Source organism: Pelodiscus sinensis, chromosome 2 (assembly GCF_049634645.1).
Source record: "Pelodiscus sinensis isolate JC-2024 chromosome 2, ASM4963464v1, whole genome shotgun sequence".
NCBI lineage: Eukaryota > Metazoa > Chordata > Testudines > Trionychidae > Pelodiscus > Pelodiscus sinensis.
The window spans coordinates 97794123-97814987 of NC_134712.1; the positions used below are offsets into that span (position 1 = coordinate 97794123).

Consider the following 20865-nt stretch of genomic DNA (forward strand, 5'->3'; position numbering starts at 1 on the left):
CCTTGATGCTGCCTCTGTATCAGAGGCAGCAACACTGGGCGACAAGCAACCGGTCCGCGAGGGGAACTGCTTTTTAAACTAGCTCCCCTTATGGACCAGCTCCCGCCTGGCACCCCACAGAGGCAGTAGCACAGAGTGGCAGGGGGCTCCTCGGGAGTGTTGCTGGCGCACACTGGCTGCCTGCCCCATCCCCGGTAACTGTAGAATAGTTGAGTAAGTGATAAAAATTTATGAGGTTAATCGACTATTCAGTTAACCAATATTTAACATCCCTACTATGGAGGTTGTAGAATTTCCATTACTGGGGATATTTAAGACAGACCTCTATCTGGGTGATCTAGATAGTGCTTGGTCCTTCCATGAGGGCAGGGGGCTGGACTTGATGACCCCTTGAGGTCCCTCCCAGTTCTAGTATTCTCTAGTATCACTAGATCACTTTCTGAAACATATCTATAGTGTTAAATGAGGAAATACTGTACAGCGATGGAGTCAGATTCAATGGCAACAGGTGGTAGACTATTACTGTACATGTAATGGGTTTTGCTTATGATGGCATTATTTTACTCTCTAATACATAATGTGATTATTGGTAATGGATTTATGGGGTTTTTTTTGTTTGTTTGTTAGGTGAAAGACCATTTAAATGTAGTGAATGTGGAAAAGCCTTTAACCAGAAGGGGGCATTACAGACACACATGATTAAGCATACAGGTGAAAAGCCTCATGCTTGTGCCTTTTGTCCAGCAGCCTTTTCTCAGAAAGGCAATCTTCAGTCACACATACAGAGAGTTCATTCCGAGGTAAATACAATTTTGTTAATAATATGATGGCTGTTTAATACACTGCTTATCAACTTTTAACTTTTTTCCTCTTAGTATTTAACTGACCTTATTATATATATTACATTATTTTATATAATATATATAAAATATTATGATATAATATTTATATTACATCGTTTCTGTATTGTAATACAGCTATGTTTTACCCTGTTGCCTGCACCCAACATAGTTTATATGCTAAACCAGAGATTACTGCTCAATTTATTGTAGTAATTTAGATTTGCTAAAATCATTTTCTTTTATTAGTAGCAAAAGATTAGTTTGCTCTTATCTTTAACTATACTAGTTAATGATGAATCAGCTGGGTAATTTAAGAGAATTATTCATTACAATTTATATTAGTGAAAAAACCCCTATCCTTGTCTCTAGCTACCTTTTATATAATTGAAAATACAATTGGAAAAGCTGCTGGCTTTATCTTTATCCATTAGTATAAGATAAGACAACTAGACATAGATTTCAAAGCCAGACAATACCACTCCACTCATCAATACCAGAAAATAAATTTTAGCCATTAGAAAGGGGCGTTGAGAGTTACAGTTGGAGCAAAAGAAACTATCATGGAAGATACATACTGGGGGATAGTTAGCACATTAATTCTGACTTGACACACACATTCATTGATCTTAAGTTTAAAAAAAAGGCCATTATTATCATGTACAGTTTGGACCTCTTTGGTCTAGTACCATCAGGACCTGACTGGTCTTGAATGAGAGAATTTGTGGACCAGAGGAGGTCCCCTGCCAGTGGACCCCAAACCCACCACCTGCTGCCAGTTCCCTGCACATCCCAAGTTCCAGCTCCTGCCATGGGGCTCTGGCCCTAGCCCTGTACTCTCAAGGGATGCTGCAGTGCTCCAACCCCTGCCCCGCACTCCTGGGAGTTGACAGGGGGCTCAGGCTGTTCTTGCAATGGGCTGCTGTAGGGCTCTGGCCCTGTGCTTCCAGAGGCTGCTGTTAGGGCTCTGGCCCTGGTCCTGCTTGCAGCGGGCTGCTACAGGACTCTAGCAATGGCTCTGTGCTCCTGAGGGTTGTTGTGGGCTCTAGGCCTGGTCCCGTTTGCTGTGGGCTGCCAGGAGGCTCTGGCCCTTGCCTCGCACTCCCAGGGACTTCTGAGGAAAACCTCATAGTTCGTACCAATTAATTTGGGCTCAGGAGGCTTGAGAGCTGTTTTGTTGGTGTATCGACTTCCTGGCTTGGGCTAGAGCCTGTGTTCTACAATGTTGCAGAGTAGGAGGATCCCAGAGCTCCAGCTCCAGCCTGAGGCCTGGAAGTCTAAAGCAGTCCAAGAGCCCAAGCCTCATGAGCTCAGGTCAGGATACGTTAGCTGTGGATTTTTCTTTGTTGTGGAGACAAACCCTGAAATTCCCCCAAAATGCTTACGATGGTCATGTCGTTGAATAATAATGGCCTTGGTCAAAAGAATAATACTGAATTGTTCTGTTAGCTGGAGGTAAATAGCCTTGATGAAATGTGCAGCTTTCTTTTAAATGAGCTAATACAATAGTTTATAAAGAAAAAAGTAGAATTGGAAAATCTTGTGAAAAATAATATTTTCTTTATTCTTTAAGGTGAAGAATGGCCCTACCTATAACTGTACAGAATGTAGCTGTGTTTTCAAAAGCTTAGGCAGCTTAAATACTCACATCAGCAAGATGCATATGGGTGGTCCACAGAACTCGACAAGCACTTCTACAGAAGCATCTCATGTTACAATGGTAAACTTTCCTTTTATGCTATGCTAGTGACTTTGAGAATTTAATAAAATTGGATATTTTTAATAGATATTCTCTTTCAGATGGTGTTAAAACTCTTAACAGCTTTCTTATGTGTTTCTTCTGAGGTACAGAATAGTGTGAGAAAATTCAAGTTTATGAACAGATAGTGTTTATGGAAAACGTGTTATTAAAGATGAATGATGAAACAGTCTCATACAAATACTGAAGATATCTTACTAAATGAGCTCTCTCTTTATTTCATAGGGGAAGTAGCTCTATCTTTTTGCAACCACTTTCAATCCACGGTCCAATAATTTTCAGGCCTGTTTTTTTTTTCAAATTTCTTGAGTAGCATTAACTTCAGTTGGAGTACTAGGTGTGCATGACCTAGTATTAACACTGTATTGTCAGGGATCTTCTTTTTCTTCACCTCCATTTGGTCATTTCCTGGGTGCCTGGATAGCCATCACTATTGACAAATGGGTTCTTAGTACTGTGGAACTGAGTTTCACGTTCTAGTTCTTTCAAGGGTAAAGGGAAGCAGTAGCTCCCCTTCTCTATGGAATCATTCAGGTATACTCCTAATTGGATGACTGGCTTTTTTGGTGGCATTTCAGACAACAGGAAGAAGAAGGTCTCCATGCAATTCAGATTCTATTTGACACTCTGGGCCTGATTTAGTCCATCTTTTCTCCAGTACAAAGAAGCAAGTTTATTGAAGCATTATTAGATTCAACATCATCAATGGCATACCTTCCTCAGGTCAGATATCAAATGATCCTGCAATTTATTTAGTTTTCTCCAAGCTTATCCACAATGATGAGACTGGCTGCAACTTTTAGGATATATGCCCTTTTGAATGTAGGTGACTCAGACATGTAAAAAACCTGAGAGGTATTTAAAGACTGGTTAAAATTTATCTGCTATCCATTAGTTCACTTTATGGACACACTGATTCCCAGACATGCAAGTGTGCCATCTTCCTTGAATTGGATGAGAGTCCAGTTCAGTTTCGCTTTGTTTCATATTCTTCCCTTCCCATTATGACTCAAGTTATGGACACATCTTTCTTGGACAGGAGTGCACATCTATGTCCCTTGAAAGCTCAAGGTGTTTGGGTAAACAAACCAGGCACATAAATATAATATAATTAAGGGAAATTTTCACACTTTTTTTTCTGACACAATTTTCTCTATTGAAGAGAAGGTCTGTCCAAGTACTTACAATGTGACAGCAGTGTTTCACCTGAACAGGTGGCAAGGAAGGGGCAGATCAGCTTGACAGCCTTCTGATAGAGACAGTCTCTCTGGAATTTTTGTGTTCAAAATGAAACGTAACTCTGATGGAAGCCTCTGGCAGAACACCTCAGCAGATCCCTGAGCAGAGATAATGAGTGCTCACTAAAGATTGACACAGTAAGAGCATTTGTTTCAAACATGGGTCACACTGACTGTGGACCTATTTACTATAAAGTGGAACAAACAATGCCATTGGTTTTGATGGCTTCTTGCCCTTTCCAGTATTTATTGGTGAAGGTTGCCTTTCTATTGGCAGTTACTCCCACTTATGAGGGTTGGACAACTGCAAGCATTATATATTGACCTGGATAAGCAAGAGATGGCTAAAGTTGCTAAATTTCTTTCTGGTTACTGATTTCCATCTCAACCAGACCATCTTTTTACCTCTCTTTTTTTCTAAACCATGTTCTCACAAGGAGGAGTTAAAACTTCATTTCCTGGATGGTTGTATGTTATGCTTATAAGTAGTACATGGGATCTTTATAGGGGGAAAAGGCAATTCGCCTTGTTCATTGAGAATACAATGGCAAAGCGGTTAGCATATGATTACATAGACAGACACACGCACACCCACACACTTTGTCCCACCAATCAATGTTATATTGGTGAGACAATGTGTGGTCTGTGGATTGATCATGGGTGGAGGGGTGGGGTTCTGTTGGTCTGGTCTGATTCTTTAGTCATGGCACGACATTCCTGCTCTTAAGGCAAAACAGTTCTCCTTTCATAATAGTTCTTTCCCATCAGGATCAGTGGGTTTTGCATTGTCACACAGTTTTTCTGACAGATGTTTGTTATTTCCTGTTGTTTCTCTTGCTCCTTATCTCCTTTTGTTCTGCCATGCTAAGCTGGTTTTGATCACGAATTTCTTGTCCCAATTGATAGGTGCTTGTCTCCTTTCAAAGCTATTGATTTTCCTACTGCTTACGTCTTGATGGGGATATACAGCAATCTTCTGGTGCTTCTGCGTCTGTCCTTGGCTTCTCCCTAGAACATCTGGTCTTCACACTTCTCTCTTATCCCACACATTTCTCATTCACACAAAGCAGGCTTGATTTTTATTACAGAGAAGCAACTTCTCTAATAAAGAAGCAGTATGCACATTCAAACAAGGACATCAAATTACAATTTCAAGAAGGATGTTTGTTTGTAAGCCTAAAACAAAATAGTGACTATAAGGTTCTATTCCTGCCTTGGAATCTACATTAGACACAAAACTCTGGCCGGTGCACCTTTACCAATAGTACGGTAAAGGTCCTTTCCACTTCCAGAAAGGGTGGCTAGCAAAGTACAGAGGCACATTACTTTGCATAAAGCTACATTTTAGCTGCATGGCTACATGTGGGGCTCTTGCCTTTTATTTGGACAGGACAAAACCATTTATATCTTTACCACAATTATTAGTTTCTTATGCAGATAGAATGAAAAGGGCAAGTGGTTACCTTATAACATATGTCTAGATTTGATCACCTTCTGCATTTTGATGTGTTATGTAGCTATAAAGTCAAGCTGCCTTTCAAGAAGATTGCACATTCCATTAGGGTAAAAACAGTTTCAGGGTACTTCTTTAATAATATTGTGGTGCCAGATCAGCATCTTGCACATCGCACTTTTACTAAGCTTATACCATTTCATCATCTCTAGGGATGATGCTGACTTTGAGAAGGATGGTCTAGAGTCACTTTTCTGATCAATTCTGAACAATTCTCCATAGTTGACTGCTTGTGAGTCATCTGAAGTGGAATAGGCTAGGACTGTTGATTATTTGCAGTAAACTCACATGATTAAAAAAAAGTGATTGCAGAAACGATCACAAATCATAGTTTTTAATTGCACTGTTAATACAGGTGAAATTTATTAAATGTTTTTGTATTCTTCTACATTTTCAAATATATTGTTTTCACTTAAGACAGAATACAAAGTGCATAGTGCACCCTCTGTTTTTTTATTGTAAATATTTTCACCAAATGCCTCAGATATGAAACGATATACCTGTGCACATTGTTATGATTAGCTTTTAAAAACCAAGACATAACAGGACTTGATATGAACCATTTCCACTACCTGCATCTTGTTCTACCCATGAGACTGCAAATAATTTTTTTTATAGATGAACTTGGGAGAAGCTAGACTGTTCCTTCCAGAGGAAGAATTCACCAACACCGTGCAAGTGTTTATCAACTTACGGATATTCAGGGCAGACTCATTACTTTTTCCTGTGGCTGGTGGTCTCATGACATCATGAGTTTGTGACTCATCATACCCAACTACTATATGAGACGTTTACTTCACCAGGTGGCATGATATCATACCCTGAATATAGACAGATTTCTACAGAAGCTCTTAGTCTAGCTCCTGTGGAAGGATCAGCTCACCTGTTAGAAGTCCAAGGACACTGTTCTGCAAGAAGTGGCCCTACCCTCCTGTTCCTAACTATCATGATCCCCACAGATGGCTTCAGTTTTTTTAGGTGAAGTTTACGTACAGTTTTATATGTACACTATCTCTCAGATATTACATTAATGCATTTTTAATTCCGAGGATTTGGAAAAAACAAACCTGGTAATAGATCTTCGTTCTAAGAATGACCATATCAAATGAGACTTGTCATATTTTATCTCAAGCAAGTTGAACATACAGAGTTTTTATGGGGTAATATTGGGATAGAAATTGAATGTTAGAAAAGAGTGTTTGAGCGGAATTTCTCAGTTAAAAATAAAGGTGGTCAAATGGGATTTTTGTTTATACAAGTTTTGGCATTACAATAAGGCCAACGGATTATTTTTCAGTTTTAAATAATGTGAATACTCCGAAAAGCATTTTTTGCAACTGTTAAATTCACTTTATAATTTTGGGGATAGGTGTTTGTTTTCTTGACTCTTTTTAGAGAAACCAGTGCTTACTTAACACTGAACCCTTTTCCCCCCTCAAGTCTGTTCCTTACTCTGGCACTTCGAGTGCAGAAGGTGGGGTCCCTCAAGAGACTTTAAAATACCCTACTTCTAAAAGCTTCTTCTTAAAAACTCCCCAAGATCACAGATTCCCTTTGAAAACTCAGGAAGACACACATGGGAATTTCTTCCTGTGGGGTACCCTCAAACTCTTTAACCCTCTTTCTGGAGAGCATTTGTAAACAAACTAGTTTCTTAATAACTGACCTTGCATTTTAGGCACATGCACACAGAAGCTCCTGCATTCTATGACACAGAATCAGTTCATAGTTTTAAAAAGGTGATTTTTCTTAACAAAACAAAGACAACATACTTGGTAAAGCATATTTGGTTACTAGGTGTTACTGTTCAACTGAAAAAAGGCCGATTAAAAATACAGAGAATTGCTTCCCTGGGATTTAGTTGAAAAGTTAGCATATGTACTAACATTGGTTCAGCACAGAGGTGTTCCAAAAACCCCAAAATAAAGAAAATAACCTGATGGTGTCCGACTAAATGTTTCCTGTTCTACTTACATATCTGTCGTTCCAAAATTTAGTCCTTCCCTAAGTATGGATATCGCTGGAAAATCCATGCCTTGTTCGTGGCTTAACTCCCCTCTCCCAGCTCATTCTCTGATCACATAAAGACTGCAGCAGGAAGGTCCTGCTTCAGTTAAAAAACTCACACTCTCTTTTCATTGTCTCTCTGACAACATTTCCTGGAGACTCTCAAGGACCCATTGTCTCTGGGTTTAACCATTACAGGCAGTTTAGTTAACTGAAAGGCTTGGATGTCCAGAAGAGGGTAATAGCTCTCCCATTCATCACACCTCCACAGAAGATACTTTTTCTTTGTTTCTTGTTTTCTTGGACTGTCTGCCATCAGTCTATTGTGTCTTGCTTTAGCTAATACGTTCTTTGGGGCAGAGACCATTTTTTGTTCTTTGTACAGAGCCTAGCAGAGTAGGGTTCTGGCTCCTTGACTGGGGCTCCTAGGCACAATGGATTTTCTGTGGCCAGAGCCTCATTGGTGATTGGGGGTTAGGGGCAAGGCAGGATCCCCTCTCTTAGTGTGTTAGATTTCTGTTACCAATCTGCCTGAGGCATCAGGTGATCAGGCTGAAGCTACAGGATCGTTAAGGGAGGAGATGACAGAACACACCAAGTGTCTAAGTTTTAAAGCTTTATTGATAAAATAATAAAATAACAGCGGAGAGTGATGGGTGCTTCCCACGTCACTCAGAGGAAGGAAGGGAGAAAGCGTTTGTATCCTGAGCCCTAACCCACTTTCATACTCTCACACACACTACCCAAGACAGGCCAGGCCTGGGTGTAACATAAGAAGAAGAGGGGGAAGGGTGGATGGGAGTTTGATCTTGTGCGCACAGGTCGTCCAGGGTCTGCTGTGATCTCTGAATTGCTCCAGCTCTTAGGAGGGTTTTAAGTCTTGGGCTACTTTGGGAGTCTTTCAATCCATGACCTCTGTTCCTGGTGCTCGTTGTGCCAGTCCAAACCTCCTTTCTGTGGTGGTCTCGACTTTCCCAAAACATACCAGCTAGACTCTGTTGTCCTCTTTGTTTTCCTTCGTGCTGTCCTTTGCTTGTCTCGCTTGTTATGGGCTGTCTCTGCAGGTCTGTTCAGTTGAATCTGCCTTTCTCACGGCTGGTCGGTAGATTCCAGGCCTCCCTCTTTCTTGGGTGGCAGCTGAGAGTCAGATGTGTGCTGTGGCCTTGAGCTGGCTGGAGTCAGCGTCTTATCTTCGGGCCTAGCAGGAGCGTGGCGTTAACGTGTTCTCTGCTCTCCTCATCCCCTCTCCCCCGGCCTCTCGCGCCTTGCAAAGGAATCCTTCATTCATTCCACACACACACTTTTGACCCTTCCCAAAATGTCCTGCAATGCTTGCAACAGTGCTAGCAATATACAATGCTGACCTGCCTCCCCAGGGGGACCCCCTTGAGGGAGGGGGCCATTGGGGTGTGACATTAGGGCCAATAGCAGGTGGTCGGTCACTATCCTGCCCTCCTTGGGAGCCACAAATGCTGGAGGGACAAGCAGCTGGTATTAATTCCCTACCATGCTGGTTGAAGTGGGACTTGGGCTTCTGGCTTCAGCCCTGATGTGGTGGGGTGGTGAGCACTGTCACCTGGCTGTGGAGCTTTGGGCTCTGTCTCCGTCCCGTTCCTCAAACTTCCCCCCTTCACTTGTAGCCCCTGCTGCCTCCTCTGGCCCTGGGCTCTGGCCACATGGCAGTGGGCTCTCTTTCCCAGCTACTGGGTTTCAGGCTCTGGCTGTGAGGCTACCAGATTCAGCCCCTGGCCACCCGGCAGTGGTGGGCTCACTGTCTTTAATTGTGCCTGGTTGCTACTGCGTCCTCCAACCCCGGGTTTCAGCCATGCGCTCTGACCCTGGCTCTGTGGTGGCACACCAGGCTCTGGTCCCTGGCCTGTGGGTTCTGGCTCTGGTCTTACCAACTCATTCCACCTGTCTTTGGCACCTGCTGCCTCCCTACTGACTCATCCTGGGACTAATTCGTGCCCCAGCTTGTCAGGGCTCAGTAAGTCAGTTGTGAAAAGTGATATTTGTATGCTTGGTAATATACTACTTTTTGCTGCCTCCCTGCTAGCTAGCAAATTTGCTGCTGTAGAAAATATTAACAACCATACAATTATCACTTTTCATAGAAACAGACTTACTAACTAGCAAGTTAAAAAAACAAAACAAAAAGAAATAACAGCAGAAGACAAGAACATATGAACCACCTTATTTGACTTACTTGTTTTTCCTAAAGTGAATTAAGTATTTTAGGAAAAATTGTCAAGTAGCCACTAGCAGGAGCTGAACTCTGAGGCCACCAAAATTTGTGGTGAGAACACCTTAATATACATGCTTTATGAAGAGAAATGTGGAAATCTATCCAGCCCCAAATTTGTCTGTCTAGCCCACATTTTGGTGTTACTAAAAGTTAGTTTGTAAGTTTTATACTTAAATATTAAGTTATGACTTTTTTCACTTGGTATAGTAGTTTACTGTGTTTGCCATTCTTTTATTTGTAGGATCCTGTGTGTCAGCCTCTAACAACATCTCCTGCTAATCTGATACAACCTGTTGATAATAAATGGAAGAATGTAAGTATAGTTCTTTTCTTAATTTATTTGTATTGATTCTGAGATGGCAGGCATGTTAAAAGAAAAAGGAAATTTTAGCTATCATAGCTTTGCAGGCAGTTGTTAATATTATGTATTAACAAACGTATGGTTGTTTTCTGGAAGATGGGTTGATGTTTGATAAGGGCATTATATAATGCTGTGCTAACTTTGTGAATGCAAATCTGTTAATGCATGTAAATGGTTATTTAGGAGTACAGGCAGTCCCCGAGTTACGCGGATCTGACTTACGTCGGATCCGCAGTTACGAACAGGGCCCTCCCTCTCCCTGGTCTCCAGCAGACCAGGGAGAGGAAGCAAAGCGGCGGAACATGCGGGCAGCGGACAGCCCAGACGCGTCTGAGCTGTCCACTGCCCGCGTGCTCCACGGCTTTGCTCTGCTTTGCTCCCCATCCCCCTGGTCTGCAGACCAGGGGGACGGGGAGCAAAGCGGAGCAAAGCCGCGGAGCACGCGGACAGACCAGGGGAACGGGACAGGAGCACGTCTGCAGACCAGGGGGACGGGGAGCAAAGCAGAGCAAAGCCGCGGAGCATGCGGACAGACCAGGGGAACGGGACAGGAGCACGTCTGCAGACCAGGGGGACGGGGAGCAAAGCAGAGCAAAGCCGCGGAGCACGCGGGCAGCGGACAGCCACGGCGCGTCTGGGCTGTCCTGCTGCCCCCGTGCTCCGCGGCTTTGCTCCAGATGCCTGTGGTACAGCTTCTGGGGCGCTGCCGGTTGGTCCCGTAGCGCCTCTCGGCGCTACGGGACCAACCCGGCAGCACCCCAGCTGCTCTGCCCCAGGCGTCCTGATTCAGCCACTGCTGGTCAGTTTCAGCAGCGACTGAATCAGGACGCCTGGGGCAGAGCAGCTTGGGTGCTGCTGGGTTGGTCCTGTAGCGCCGAGGAGCGGCGGCGCTACTGGAGCAACCGAGCAGCACCCCAGCTGCTCTGCCCCAGGCGTCCCCAAGTCAGCCGCTGCTGAAACTGACCAGTGGCTGACTACAGGAAGCCTCTGCCCCGGGCTTCCTGGAATCATCCGCTGATCAGTTTCAGCAGCAGCTGACTTGGGGATGCCTGGGGTTCTTAAGTTGAATCTGTATGTAAGTCAGAACTGGCGTCCAGATTCAGCCGCTGTTGAAACTGATCAGTTTCAGCAATGGCTGAATCTGGACGCCAATTCCAACTTACATACAGATTCAACTTAAGAACAAACTTACAGTCCCTATCTTGTACGTAACCCGGGGACTGCCTGTATAACAAATTGATACATATTCATTTTCTGATAAGTTCATACATAACTCCATGCAAAAACTCTTGGAAAACATGTCAGATTCAGTCAGTGTATGGCAGGTAATAGGACCTGCACATCATAAAAATACTCTAAAAGCACCAAATCTTTTATGGAGGACTTGTGCAATACAGGAATCGTTCAAGACAACTGCAAGGCTGTCTTCCCAGGACTCTTTAACAAGCTCCAGCATGATGGCTGGTGGCAGAAGACAAGTGTCTTGGGTAAAGCCATAACACATAGTGCTACAAAACTTCCTGGTAGTGCTGTGGCCCACGTAGCCTACAGAACTGTCTTCATTATATCAGGAGTCATAAAAGTAGCTTGCTCTCAGGCTGTAAATTTTAAGGTGTAGGACAGACTCACCCCAAAACCTAATAATTTAATGCTAAGTAAAAATTGTGTGAACTAATCTGAAGAAAATGTACTTGAGATATAAAAATGAGGTGTGCTTTGAAATGCTTTTTAATATATACAATTTTATTACAATTAAAAAGAAACTTGACTTTCATTAAAGGCAGTTGTCTTTCAAAATATATTATTTTCTTTGGCAGATTAACTTACTTTGAGTTTTTCTCTACAAGCTCAACTAGCTTTGTGTGGTAGAAAGCAGGAAGTTTGTATATAATAAAGAATAAGTAGATTGCCTGGGAGGATAAAGGTATTATTACAGAGAAATGAAATTAGAACTTGAAAATACTTTAAGAATGGTATTTTAGCTGGAATGCTTTGGAATACAGTATATTTAGGCCAGGTCTACACTAGACCCGGCAGCTTGGCTTAAGGTATGCATCTCTAGCTACTTATACGGAGGTGGAGTTGGCTTACTTTTAAGCTGAGCTTGTGGTGTTCCCACAGCAAGAGAATGATGGGAGCAAATGCTTCCATCGGCTTCCCTTACTCCTTGCAAAAGCAGGAGTACCGGATGCCAGCAGAGGCACCCCTTGAGTTCGATTGAGCTCCGGAATATCGATCGTGGCAGCGTCAATCTCCACGGAGTAAAGACAAGGCATTAGTCTAGTAAGGTTGCAAGTGGCACTCATATGTTTTGCATACCAGTTTGGTGCTTAAGAAAAACAAGGGCTTAATATGAATAAGACACGGTTGTCATGTATTTACATGTCAGATTGTATTCAAAAGCTTTAAAACAATATTCTAGGCAAAAATGGGCACTCGTGTCCTCCTCTCCCCCTTCATTAATGGATAGGCAAAGCCATTTCTTATGCAACTGGTGATGAGCAGCACGCTTGTGGTCTGAATTTACATGGCTTTGCTGCTTCCTCATTATGACAGAGCTATTGAGGAGAAAGGAAGTGTACAGGCAGAGTCATCCAGTTAGCAGCTCTGCAACCAGAGTAGAATCAGCAGTGAGCAGATGGCTAGCAAAGACTTAGTAATAAAGATTGAGGGAAAATCTCTAGTCCACTGTGTTTTTTTTCTCCCCTCAGGACTTCAGTTGGTGGGGGAGGTATTTCTGTCACATAGTTACCCGATTAGCATTGACACTGCTATATATATATTTGTTCTTGGTAGAATTATCAGAAGTGTCTTATTGGTGATTTTCATAAGTTACCATTGTCTGCAACTTTCAAAATTAGGTCTTAAATCTCCTATGCTCTTAAGTCACATAGGGCAGTTTTGAAGAGTTTTATAAATATTTTGCTTTCCCAAAAAGGCACTATTTTTGTAAAATGAACAAGCCCTCATTGATTAAAGGTCTGACAGTTTTTCTTTCCTATGTTTGTAAGGAAAGAGTAAAAGCAATAAACAACTAAACAATTCCATGCTTTCTTGTTCTTAAAAGGAATGACTTACAGACATCTTTATTATGGAACAGTAATAAAATAATTTGGCTCTTTGTACTCTATTGTAAGTTGGATGCTTGATAAACATTCCAAGTTCTAGCCTGGCACTTTTTAAATATTAGGGGGAAATGTTGTAAAAATAGTAACTAAAACTTTTCTGTAGTTTCATTGAAACATTATGTCCTATATGTGAACATACATAACATCTAGCCTAATGTGTAGGTGCACATGCACAGACATACAGACTAAATAAGCATGAAAGGTTGTCAGATTGAGTGTTTTTCCCTTCATTATTATGTTCAATCAGCCCTTCAATGAAGGATTGTCCTTATTGTCCTCTTGCTGGAGAAAGTTGGGCAGCTTATAGAGTTGTCCGTCTAAGACTGCTTGCTCCTCTAAGGACCTCTTATTTCTGAAAACAGTTGTTTCACCATGGTGTCTAAAATGCAGGTTGAAGCTCTTTAGTCTGGCACCCTTGGCATCTGACTGGTGCCGAACCAGAGAATGTACTGAACCACAGGAGGTCAATATTGTCTAGCAGCATTACCAACACTTCCACTGTTTGCTGGGCTCTTAGAAGATATTTAGGGATGAATTAGAGTGAAATAACAGCACAGAACAGAGACAGTGGCTGTAAACAAATGTCATAGGACTTCGGGAAACTCGGCCACACCCATGATAAGTGGACATCTAAAATCATTCTGGATCACGACTGTTGCCAGACCAGAGAATGGCAGACTGCAGAGGTTCAAACTGTAGTTTTCTGTGGTAGTAGTAAGTACAAAATTAAGTCTATATATTTTGTCAATCTGTTTAGACAGAGTTTCTGTCAAATTGTGATCTGAGTAGAGATCTTGCCATGCTGATCCTCAGCATGAACAAAAATAAACACTTTGTGGAAAATAGAAAATTGCCCCAAATATAAAATTCTTATATATATGTGAAGGGTGACGAGTATCTATTCTTGAAAGTGAGTGTCAGCTCACTACTTTTAAAATATTTATTCAGAACTATTCATCCAGTTCCAAGGAGGGAACTGCCAGGTGAAACAATATTTTTTTTTTTACCCTAATTATTTTGAATCCTCACAAAATGTGAAGACAAGATCTTTACCTTACCAGGTCTGCAAGAGAACATTTCAGCTATGGAAAAAGCTATGGAGAAGCTTTTCAAAATGGAAAATAAAATTACACTGAAAGACTAAGTGAAATTTATCCTAAAACCACTTGGTAGTGGGCAAACAGGACTCTACGTAATGCAATCTGAAGTGATAAGGTGGCTTCTCATTGCTTGGGGAACAGAAGTGAATATTAGCCTGTGAATGCTCAAGAACTGAACTGCATGGCAAGCAACCATATGTTGCAGTATCCTTTTTATTGTTAAGAAAATAAAAGAAAATCTCTGAGTAAGAATACATTCAAGTGTATGGACTGGTGGAGATCTGACGACTATGTCTAAGTTTCCATAGGTGTCTGTGCCTCCATTTGAAATTTTTTAGAGATCTACATAGATGAAGAAAAATTGAAAGCCATTGGTACATTCACAGGTCTGAATCTTCTGTGACGAAAGAGTTGATAAACCCAACAGAGTGTCAAGTGAAGCGGAAAGAACAAGGATAACAATCCTGATTATTTTATTCCAGGTTCTAAAAAGGAAAAGTTCTTGGATTTCTTATTCATCTTTCTGAGGATGAATAAGAAAAGAGTAGAAGATAGCCAAGATAGGGGAGAAATTTGATTTTTAGATTTGAACAAAAATTATTTCCAGCATTGTTCTTTTTCCTTCTGTTCAAAAGTTTTTACATTTTTGGAGTAAATCTGAATCAAAGAAGTAAAGAAGCTGAAGGAGGTATTACTTATATAGATCACAGAGGACGTTTTATGATCCATTATCATCGGGCCTCGAATAGATTAATACAAGAATGAACTTCCTCATATAAAGGCAGAACATTGAAGACGATTGAAACAAAATAAAAAAGATAAACCGACTACTCTGAACAGTGTTATTATAGTATCACTAGTTTAAAAACAAATCAACAATCTTGGAATTGCTATTGAAGGAGATTTTCCATGGGACTTGCCATATAAAGTGAGGGAGGCTTTTAAGAAGAAAGAAACCAGTACCATCTGCCTGTTCATTTATACTAAAATATTTCTGGAAAGAAGAATTGATCCCCAGTAATGATAACTTTATAAAAGGTATCTTTTGGATCAGACCTCTATTTTTCTTTATGGCAGGTGTCCCTGCTTATTCTCTTAAAACAAGCAAATGACTACAACAAAAAAACTGCAGATGGCATGCTGACAAAAAAATATATAGTGGTTCACCTATAATGACTGTGTTATTGTAAAATTGGGAGCCAAGTAAAGTAGCTGTTAGCTTCTGATGAATACCAAAATGCCAGATACATGAAAAAGCCCCATTTGTCAACAGGAAGTGAATAGAGTGGTCTCTTGCTTAAAGCAGATGACAGGGAAACTGGAAATCTGTAAAGCACCCTTAGTATGACAGAATTACATTAGAAGTAGTAGCTTATTTGGTACAGTACTATAAAGTTTTTGGGAAAAATAATGGGTAGGTGGTGTGACAAGTTGCCTTTGTTGGCCACTTTCCTTCAATGGAGGATTGGTGAAGGAGGTTTGTAATACGGAGCAGCCTTGTGTACAGACTGAAGACAGCCTCAGTTTCTCCTCTTGGACTGTTGAAATAAAAATCAGTGTTTTTACTTTAGAAAATACTCTAGCTTGGGGAGGGGATATATTAACCTAAAATAAAACTGCGGCGAAAACTCATGATCCCAAAACAAAATCCACCCAAAAGTCCATCCAAATGAATATTTCACTTCCATATTTGGCAGACCCCTCCAGACCCTGTGTGGCTGGATTCTCAGTCCTAACAACTAGAACTTTCTACTGGAGCCTGCTCACTCTGATCTCTAAGCATTCCCTGCCCGCCCCCTCCCCCACCCCGCCGCTTGCAGCTTCCTGCTAATCTTTATAGGGAAATCACCTGATCTCTTCTTGATAATTAGGATTGACTGTCCCCCGGGTCTTTCAGCCTTGTTACATGACTTTAGGGGTAAACGGAAAGTCTCATTTGTTGACGCAGCAATATGTCTAACAATATGGTGATTTATTTTATATAATTTATGGACTGTATTACTAATTCACATATACGTACAATAGTCTCTCTCACAAAGATTTAACAGAGGAGCTTAATTGCGAAACTATGTATGGGCACATCTAGACTTGCTTTCACTTTCAAAAAGATATGCAAATTTGGTGCAAATTTGCATATCTTCTTCCGATCGCTTTTTTGAAAGAGGTTCTTTCAAAAAAGTAGTCTAGATGTGGTTCTTTCAAGAAAAAACCCTTTTTCGAAAAGACCGTTCTTTCTGAAAAATGAGGTTTACACGGTTCTTTTGAAAAAGGGGTTTTTCTCGACAGAACCGTGTCTAGACTACTTTCTTTTTCAAAAGAACCTCTTCCAAAAAAGTGATCGGAAGAAGATACGCAAATTCGTGTCAGATTTGCATATATTCTTTCTAAAATGAAAGCAAGTCTAGACGTGCCCTATCACTGAGGCTTCATTATTTTTATGAAATACTCTAGATAGTTTACTTATATACGCAAGTATTTTTTTAATAAAAAAGCTTTTTGAGGTATTTTTCATTATTACATTTACTTTTTTTGTTTACCCTTACTTGCAAAAAAATAAAAAGTGGTCCGGTCCCATCCCATCATCTCAGCCATTGGCACAGTCACAGCAATTATCCAGTTTTGTTGACTGTCTGCTCAGACTCTATGTTACCAGCACTCCTAGCTGTCTTCGAGACACCACTGACTTCCTGAGGAAACTATAGAACATCAATAATCTTTCTGAAAACACTATACTGGCCACCATGAATATAGAAGCTATTTATACCAAGATTCTACGTGATGATGGATTACTAGTTGTCAAACACTATGCCTGAGGATTCCACTGCAAATCTTGTGACTGAACTTGGTGATTTTATTTTCACCCACAACTATTTTCAATTTGGGGACAATTTTTATCTTCAAGTGAGTGGCACAGCTTTTGGCACATGCATGGCTCTACCATATGCCAACATCTTTATAGTTGACCTTGAATGTTTCCTCAGCTCTCGCCCCCTAGTATCCTTACTCTACTTCCACTACATTGACAATATCTTCATCATATGGACCCACAGAAAGGATATCCTTGAAGAATTATACAGATTTCAACAACTTTCACCCCACTATCAGCCTTAGCTTGGACCAGTCCACACGAGATCTATTTCCTTGACACTACAGTACAATTAAATGATGGCAACATTTCCACCACCTATACTGGAAACCTATTGACCATTATACTTTCATGCCTCTAACTTTCATCCAGGACACATTACTTAATCCATTGTTTACAGCCAGGCCCTAAAATACCAACCTGATTTGCTCAAATCCCACAGACAGACACAAACACCTCCAGGATCTCTGTAAGGCATTTTAAAAATGTAATTACCTGCTCGGGTAATTGAAGAAACAGATTCACTGAGCCAGACAAGTACCCAACTATCAGCTTCTTCATGATAGGCCCAACAAACAAAATAACAGAACACCACGAGTCCGCACCTATGGCCCCCAGCGTGAATCCCTCCAGTGCATCATTAACAATCTATAACTTATCCTGGAAAATGATCCCTCACAGGCCTTGGGGGACAGGCGAATCCTCACCTACAGACAGCCTTCTAACTTGAAATAAATTCTTTACAGCAACCACACAGTACACCTCCATCACAGTCATCTAGGAACCCACCTCTGCAAAAAACCCCCGTGCTAACTCTGTCCACACATCTATAGAAGCGACATCAGAGGACCAAACCACATAAGCCACCACATCAGAGACTCATACATCTGTACATCTACCACTGTGATACATGCCATCAAGTGTCAGCAATGCTTCTCTGCCATATATATTGGCCAAACTGGACAGTCTAAGACGAAGGATTAATGAACACAAATCAGATATTTGAAATGGTAACACACAAACCTTTTGGGGAACACTTTAACTTGCCCAGGCACTCATTAATGGATTTTAAAGTTGGCTGTTCTCTTACAAAACAATTTGAGAAGTCTACTATAGATAGTATAAAATTTGCATATGAAGGCTCGCTCCGCAGATTCTATCTTGCACGGCTCGAACAAAGTCTCGGGTAGCCGTGTTAGTCTGTAACTGAAAAAACTTAAACCATTCATTGGTTTGTTAGTCTCTAAGGTGCTGCAGAACCATTTGCTGTTTTTTAGGCTTGAACAAAGACTTGAACTAGATGGGCCATTATAGTCAACACCTAAATGACATCAAAAGCTAAGTATCAAGCACTTACAGATTATTCTTAGTCTTTTTAAGCATGGACACTTTGACAGGTTTTTTCCGTTCTTTCTCTTTTTCTGTTTTAAAATTCAACATTTGTGCCTCTTGCTTCAAATTTGTTATCCGAAGAAGCGGGTTGTGCTCACAAAAGCTCATAATACTATTTATACATTTTTGTTAGTTTGTAAGGTGCTACAGGACCATTGTTGTTAAAAAAAAAAAAAAAAAAAAAAAAAAAAAAAAAAAAAAAATCAGTCATTCCAAATAGGTCCCCATGCTGTGTGAATTGATGGAGGGCCAGCATTTTACTATAAACATCATTTAAATTATAAGCTTACAGTTGTGTATCTTGGGAACAACTCCTGGAAGGGGACTAGAGGAGCAGTCCTTTAGTGGAATCAGCAGTCCTTGAATGTAAACAGCTCTGTAAACTGCCCAGTCTTACATGAGTGGAAATCCCCACAGTGGACAATTAGCAGACATATTTCAGATACAGAAAATAAACCGGTAAGTCAAACTTTCTTGATATGTTCCTCTTTCATTTTCCTTTACAAATATACTGCTGTATATTTCAGGCCACACATTTTCGGTCTCCGCTTCTTCAACAGACAGAAAACCAAGTAACATCAGCTGCAGGTCAGCAGGGGCAACAGGCTGTAACAGATGTCATCCAGCAGCTCCTTGAGCTGTCAGAACCAGGTCCAGTGGAAAATAATCAGCCCCAACAATCTGGCCAACAACTCAATATTGCAATGGGACTCAATCGAGACATCTTGCAGGTAGGGTGTATTTACATAATAATCAGCAACTATTTTAAAAATCCATAAGGTGTTTCTGTGCCTGGATTGATTTTGCCCAATGGGCAAAAATTGGGATAATGAAAATGTAGTGCGCAAAGTTCTCTAAGATGTTTCTTTGGCTCTATTATGTGATCAGATTGGAAGGCAATAAATACTAGTTAGAAGTGAGTGAAAATAAATACTTAAAAAAAAAAATTTGCCTTTTGTTTTTCTGTGGTCCCTGGACCACTTTGTGGCACTTAGAGATCTAAATTGTTGCCATCCAGGATGATCCTGTTCAGATAACTTCTATTTGATTGTGAATTTAGAATTTGTTCCCTGAACTGTACCTTGTGATGTTTAAGCTGGAGTATTTGAATCAACCCCATTGCTCCCACCTCTCCAATTGCCTTGTAATGCTTCCTTTATAGTGGCATGGACTCAACTGTCAGAAAAGGAAAAAAAGAACAGGACAGAAAACATTAATAAATATTGGCTGTGGCCCCTTGATATTTCTAAAATGTGTTCAGTCCTCAAGCTGAAAAGGATGCACACTATTTATGTTAATGTCTCTTTCTCTGAGCACTAGCCAACCACACTATTCATCTAAACCCCCTTTTGAAATATATTCAGGTCTTAGATCTGCAATGCACTGTTATTCCTTGTGTGGCACCCTATTAGGTCCTTGGAGTTCTCCACTGGTACAGTGAATTATTAGATCAAGACATAAGGGCTGTCTACACTACAAAGTTATGTCAGATTAATTACATCACTCAGGGCTTTGAAAAATCCCACAGCCCTGAGCAATATAACTAAACTGATCTAAGGCTCAGTGTGGATACCACTAGGTTGATAGACAAGCATTTGTGGTGTAGACATAACCTTATTCTATTAATTTTAATTACCCGCTCCTCATTCCTCCCTCTCCCCAGTTTTTTTGTTCTGTTATGAGATTTTTTCCAGTTATTGGTTGTATATGCCTGCATTTTTTTTCTAGTACAATTTAACTTACAATTTCATGGAATACTGTGATTGGGTGGACAATGCCTGACCTCCCTGCTGGAGGCCTTTCGGCACCTTGGCCAGCAGCAGAAGCAGTAGAGAGGTCCTCTGAGCAGAATAGAGGGACACCCTCCATTGCAGCCAATAAGAGTGCAGCAGGCTGATATAAAAGGAGCTGCTAGTCCAGGGCCTGTCAGTTCCTTCCTGGAGCTCGACCCAGACAGACCTCAGGGCTGACTGGGGAACACCAAGGCTCTGGACAGCTCCGAGTGGGAGCTGGGGCATCCCAGGTCCTGTGGCTAAAGGTTAGCCAGGAAGCCAAAGGCAACCCTGCAGAACCCCGGACAAGGGGAGCCACAAGGCCCTAGAGAAGGGCTTGATGGAACAACATCCTCGGGAAGTGTCCCAGGGACATTACAGCAACTAAATACTTTGAAACTCAGCAGGTAACTGCTACTTATAGGGTCCCTGGGCTGGGACCCAGAGGAGTGGTGGTCTTGGGTCTCCCCTTAGCCCCCCTGCAAGCCACACCCGGGGGGAGGTAAAAGAAGAGGCCTGATCTCTGGCCACTTACTGGACACTGCCTCGCACACAGACAGGCGAGTAGAGACTGCAAGACTACCCTCAGCCATCAAGGAGCGCTTGCCCGACGTGTCGAATCCTTTACACTGGTACCATGAGCTG

At 41.4% G+C, this 20865-nt stretch overlaps 1 protein-coding gene across 13 annotated transcripts in view; it reads left to right on the plus strand.

Moving 5' to 3' along the window:
• Positions 1-20865, plus strand: part of ZNF236 (zinc finger protein 236) — a 219789-nt gene that overhangs the window by 36537 nt on the left and 162387 nt on the right. For 10 of the 13 annotated variants that reach the window (XM_075921084.1, XM_075921082.1, XM_075921086.1 and 7 more), the window contains exons 6-9: positions 628-800; positions 2413-2559; positions 9843-9914; positions 18976-19179. In XM_075921084.1, the coding sequence (XP_075777199.1) occupies positions 628-800; positions 2413-2559; positions 9843-9914; positions 18976-19179 (596 nt within the window). Of the gene's footprint in view, positions 1-627; positions 801-2412; positions 2560-3176; positions 3322-9842; positions 9915-18975; positions 19180-20865 lie in introns of those variants that run through there. The other 3 variants (XM_075921083.1, XM_075921089.1, XM_075921090.1) reach the window with 3 other exon arrangements.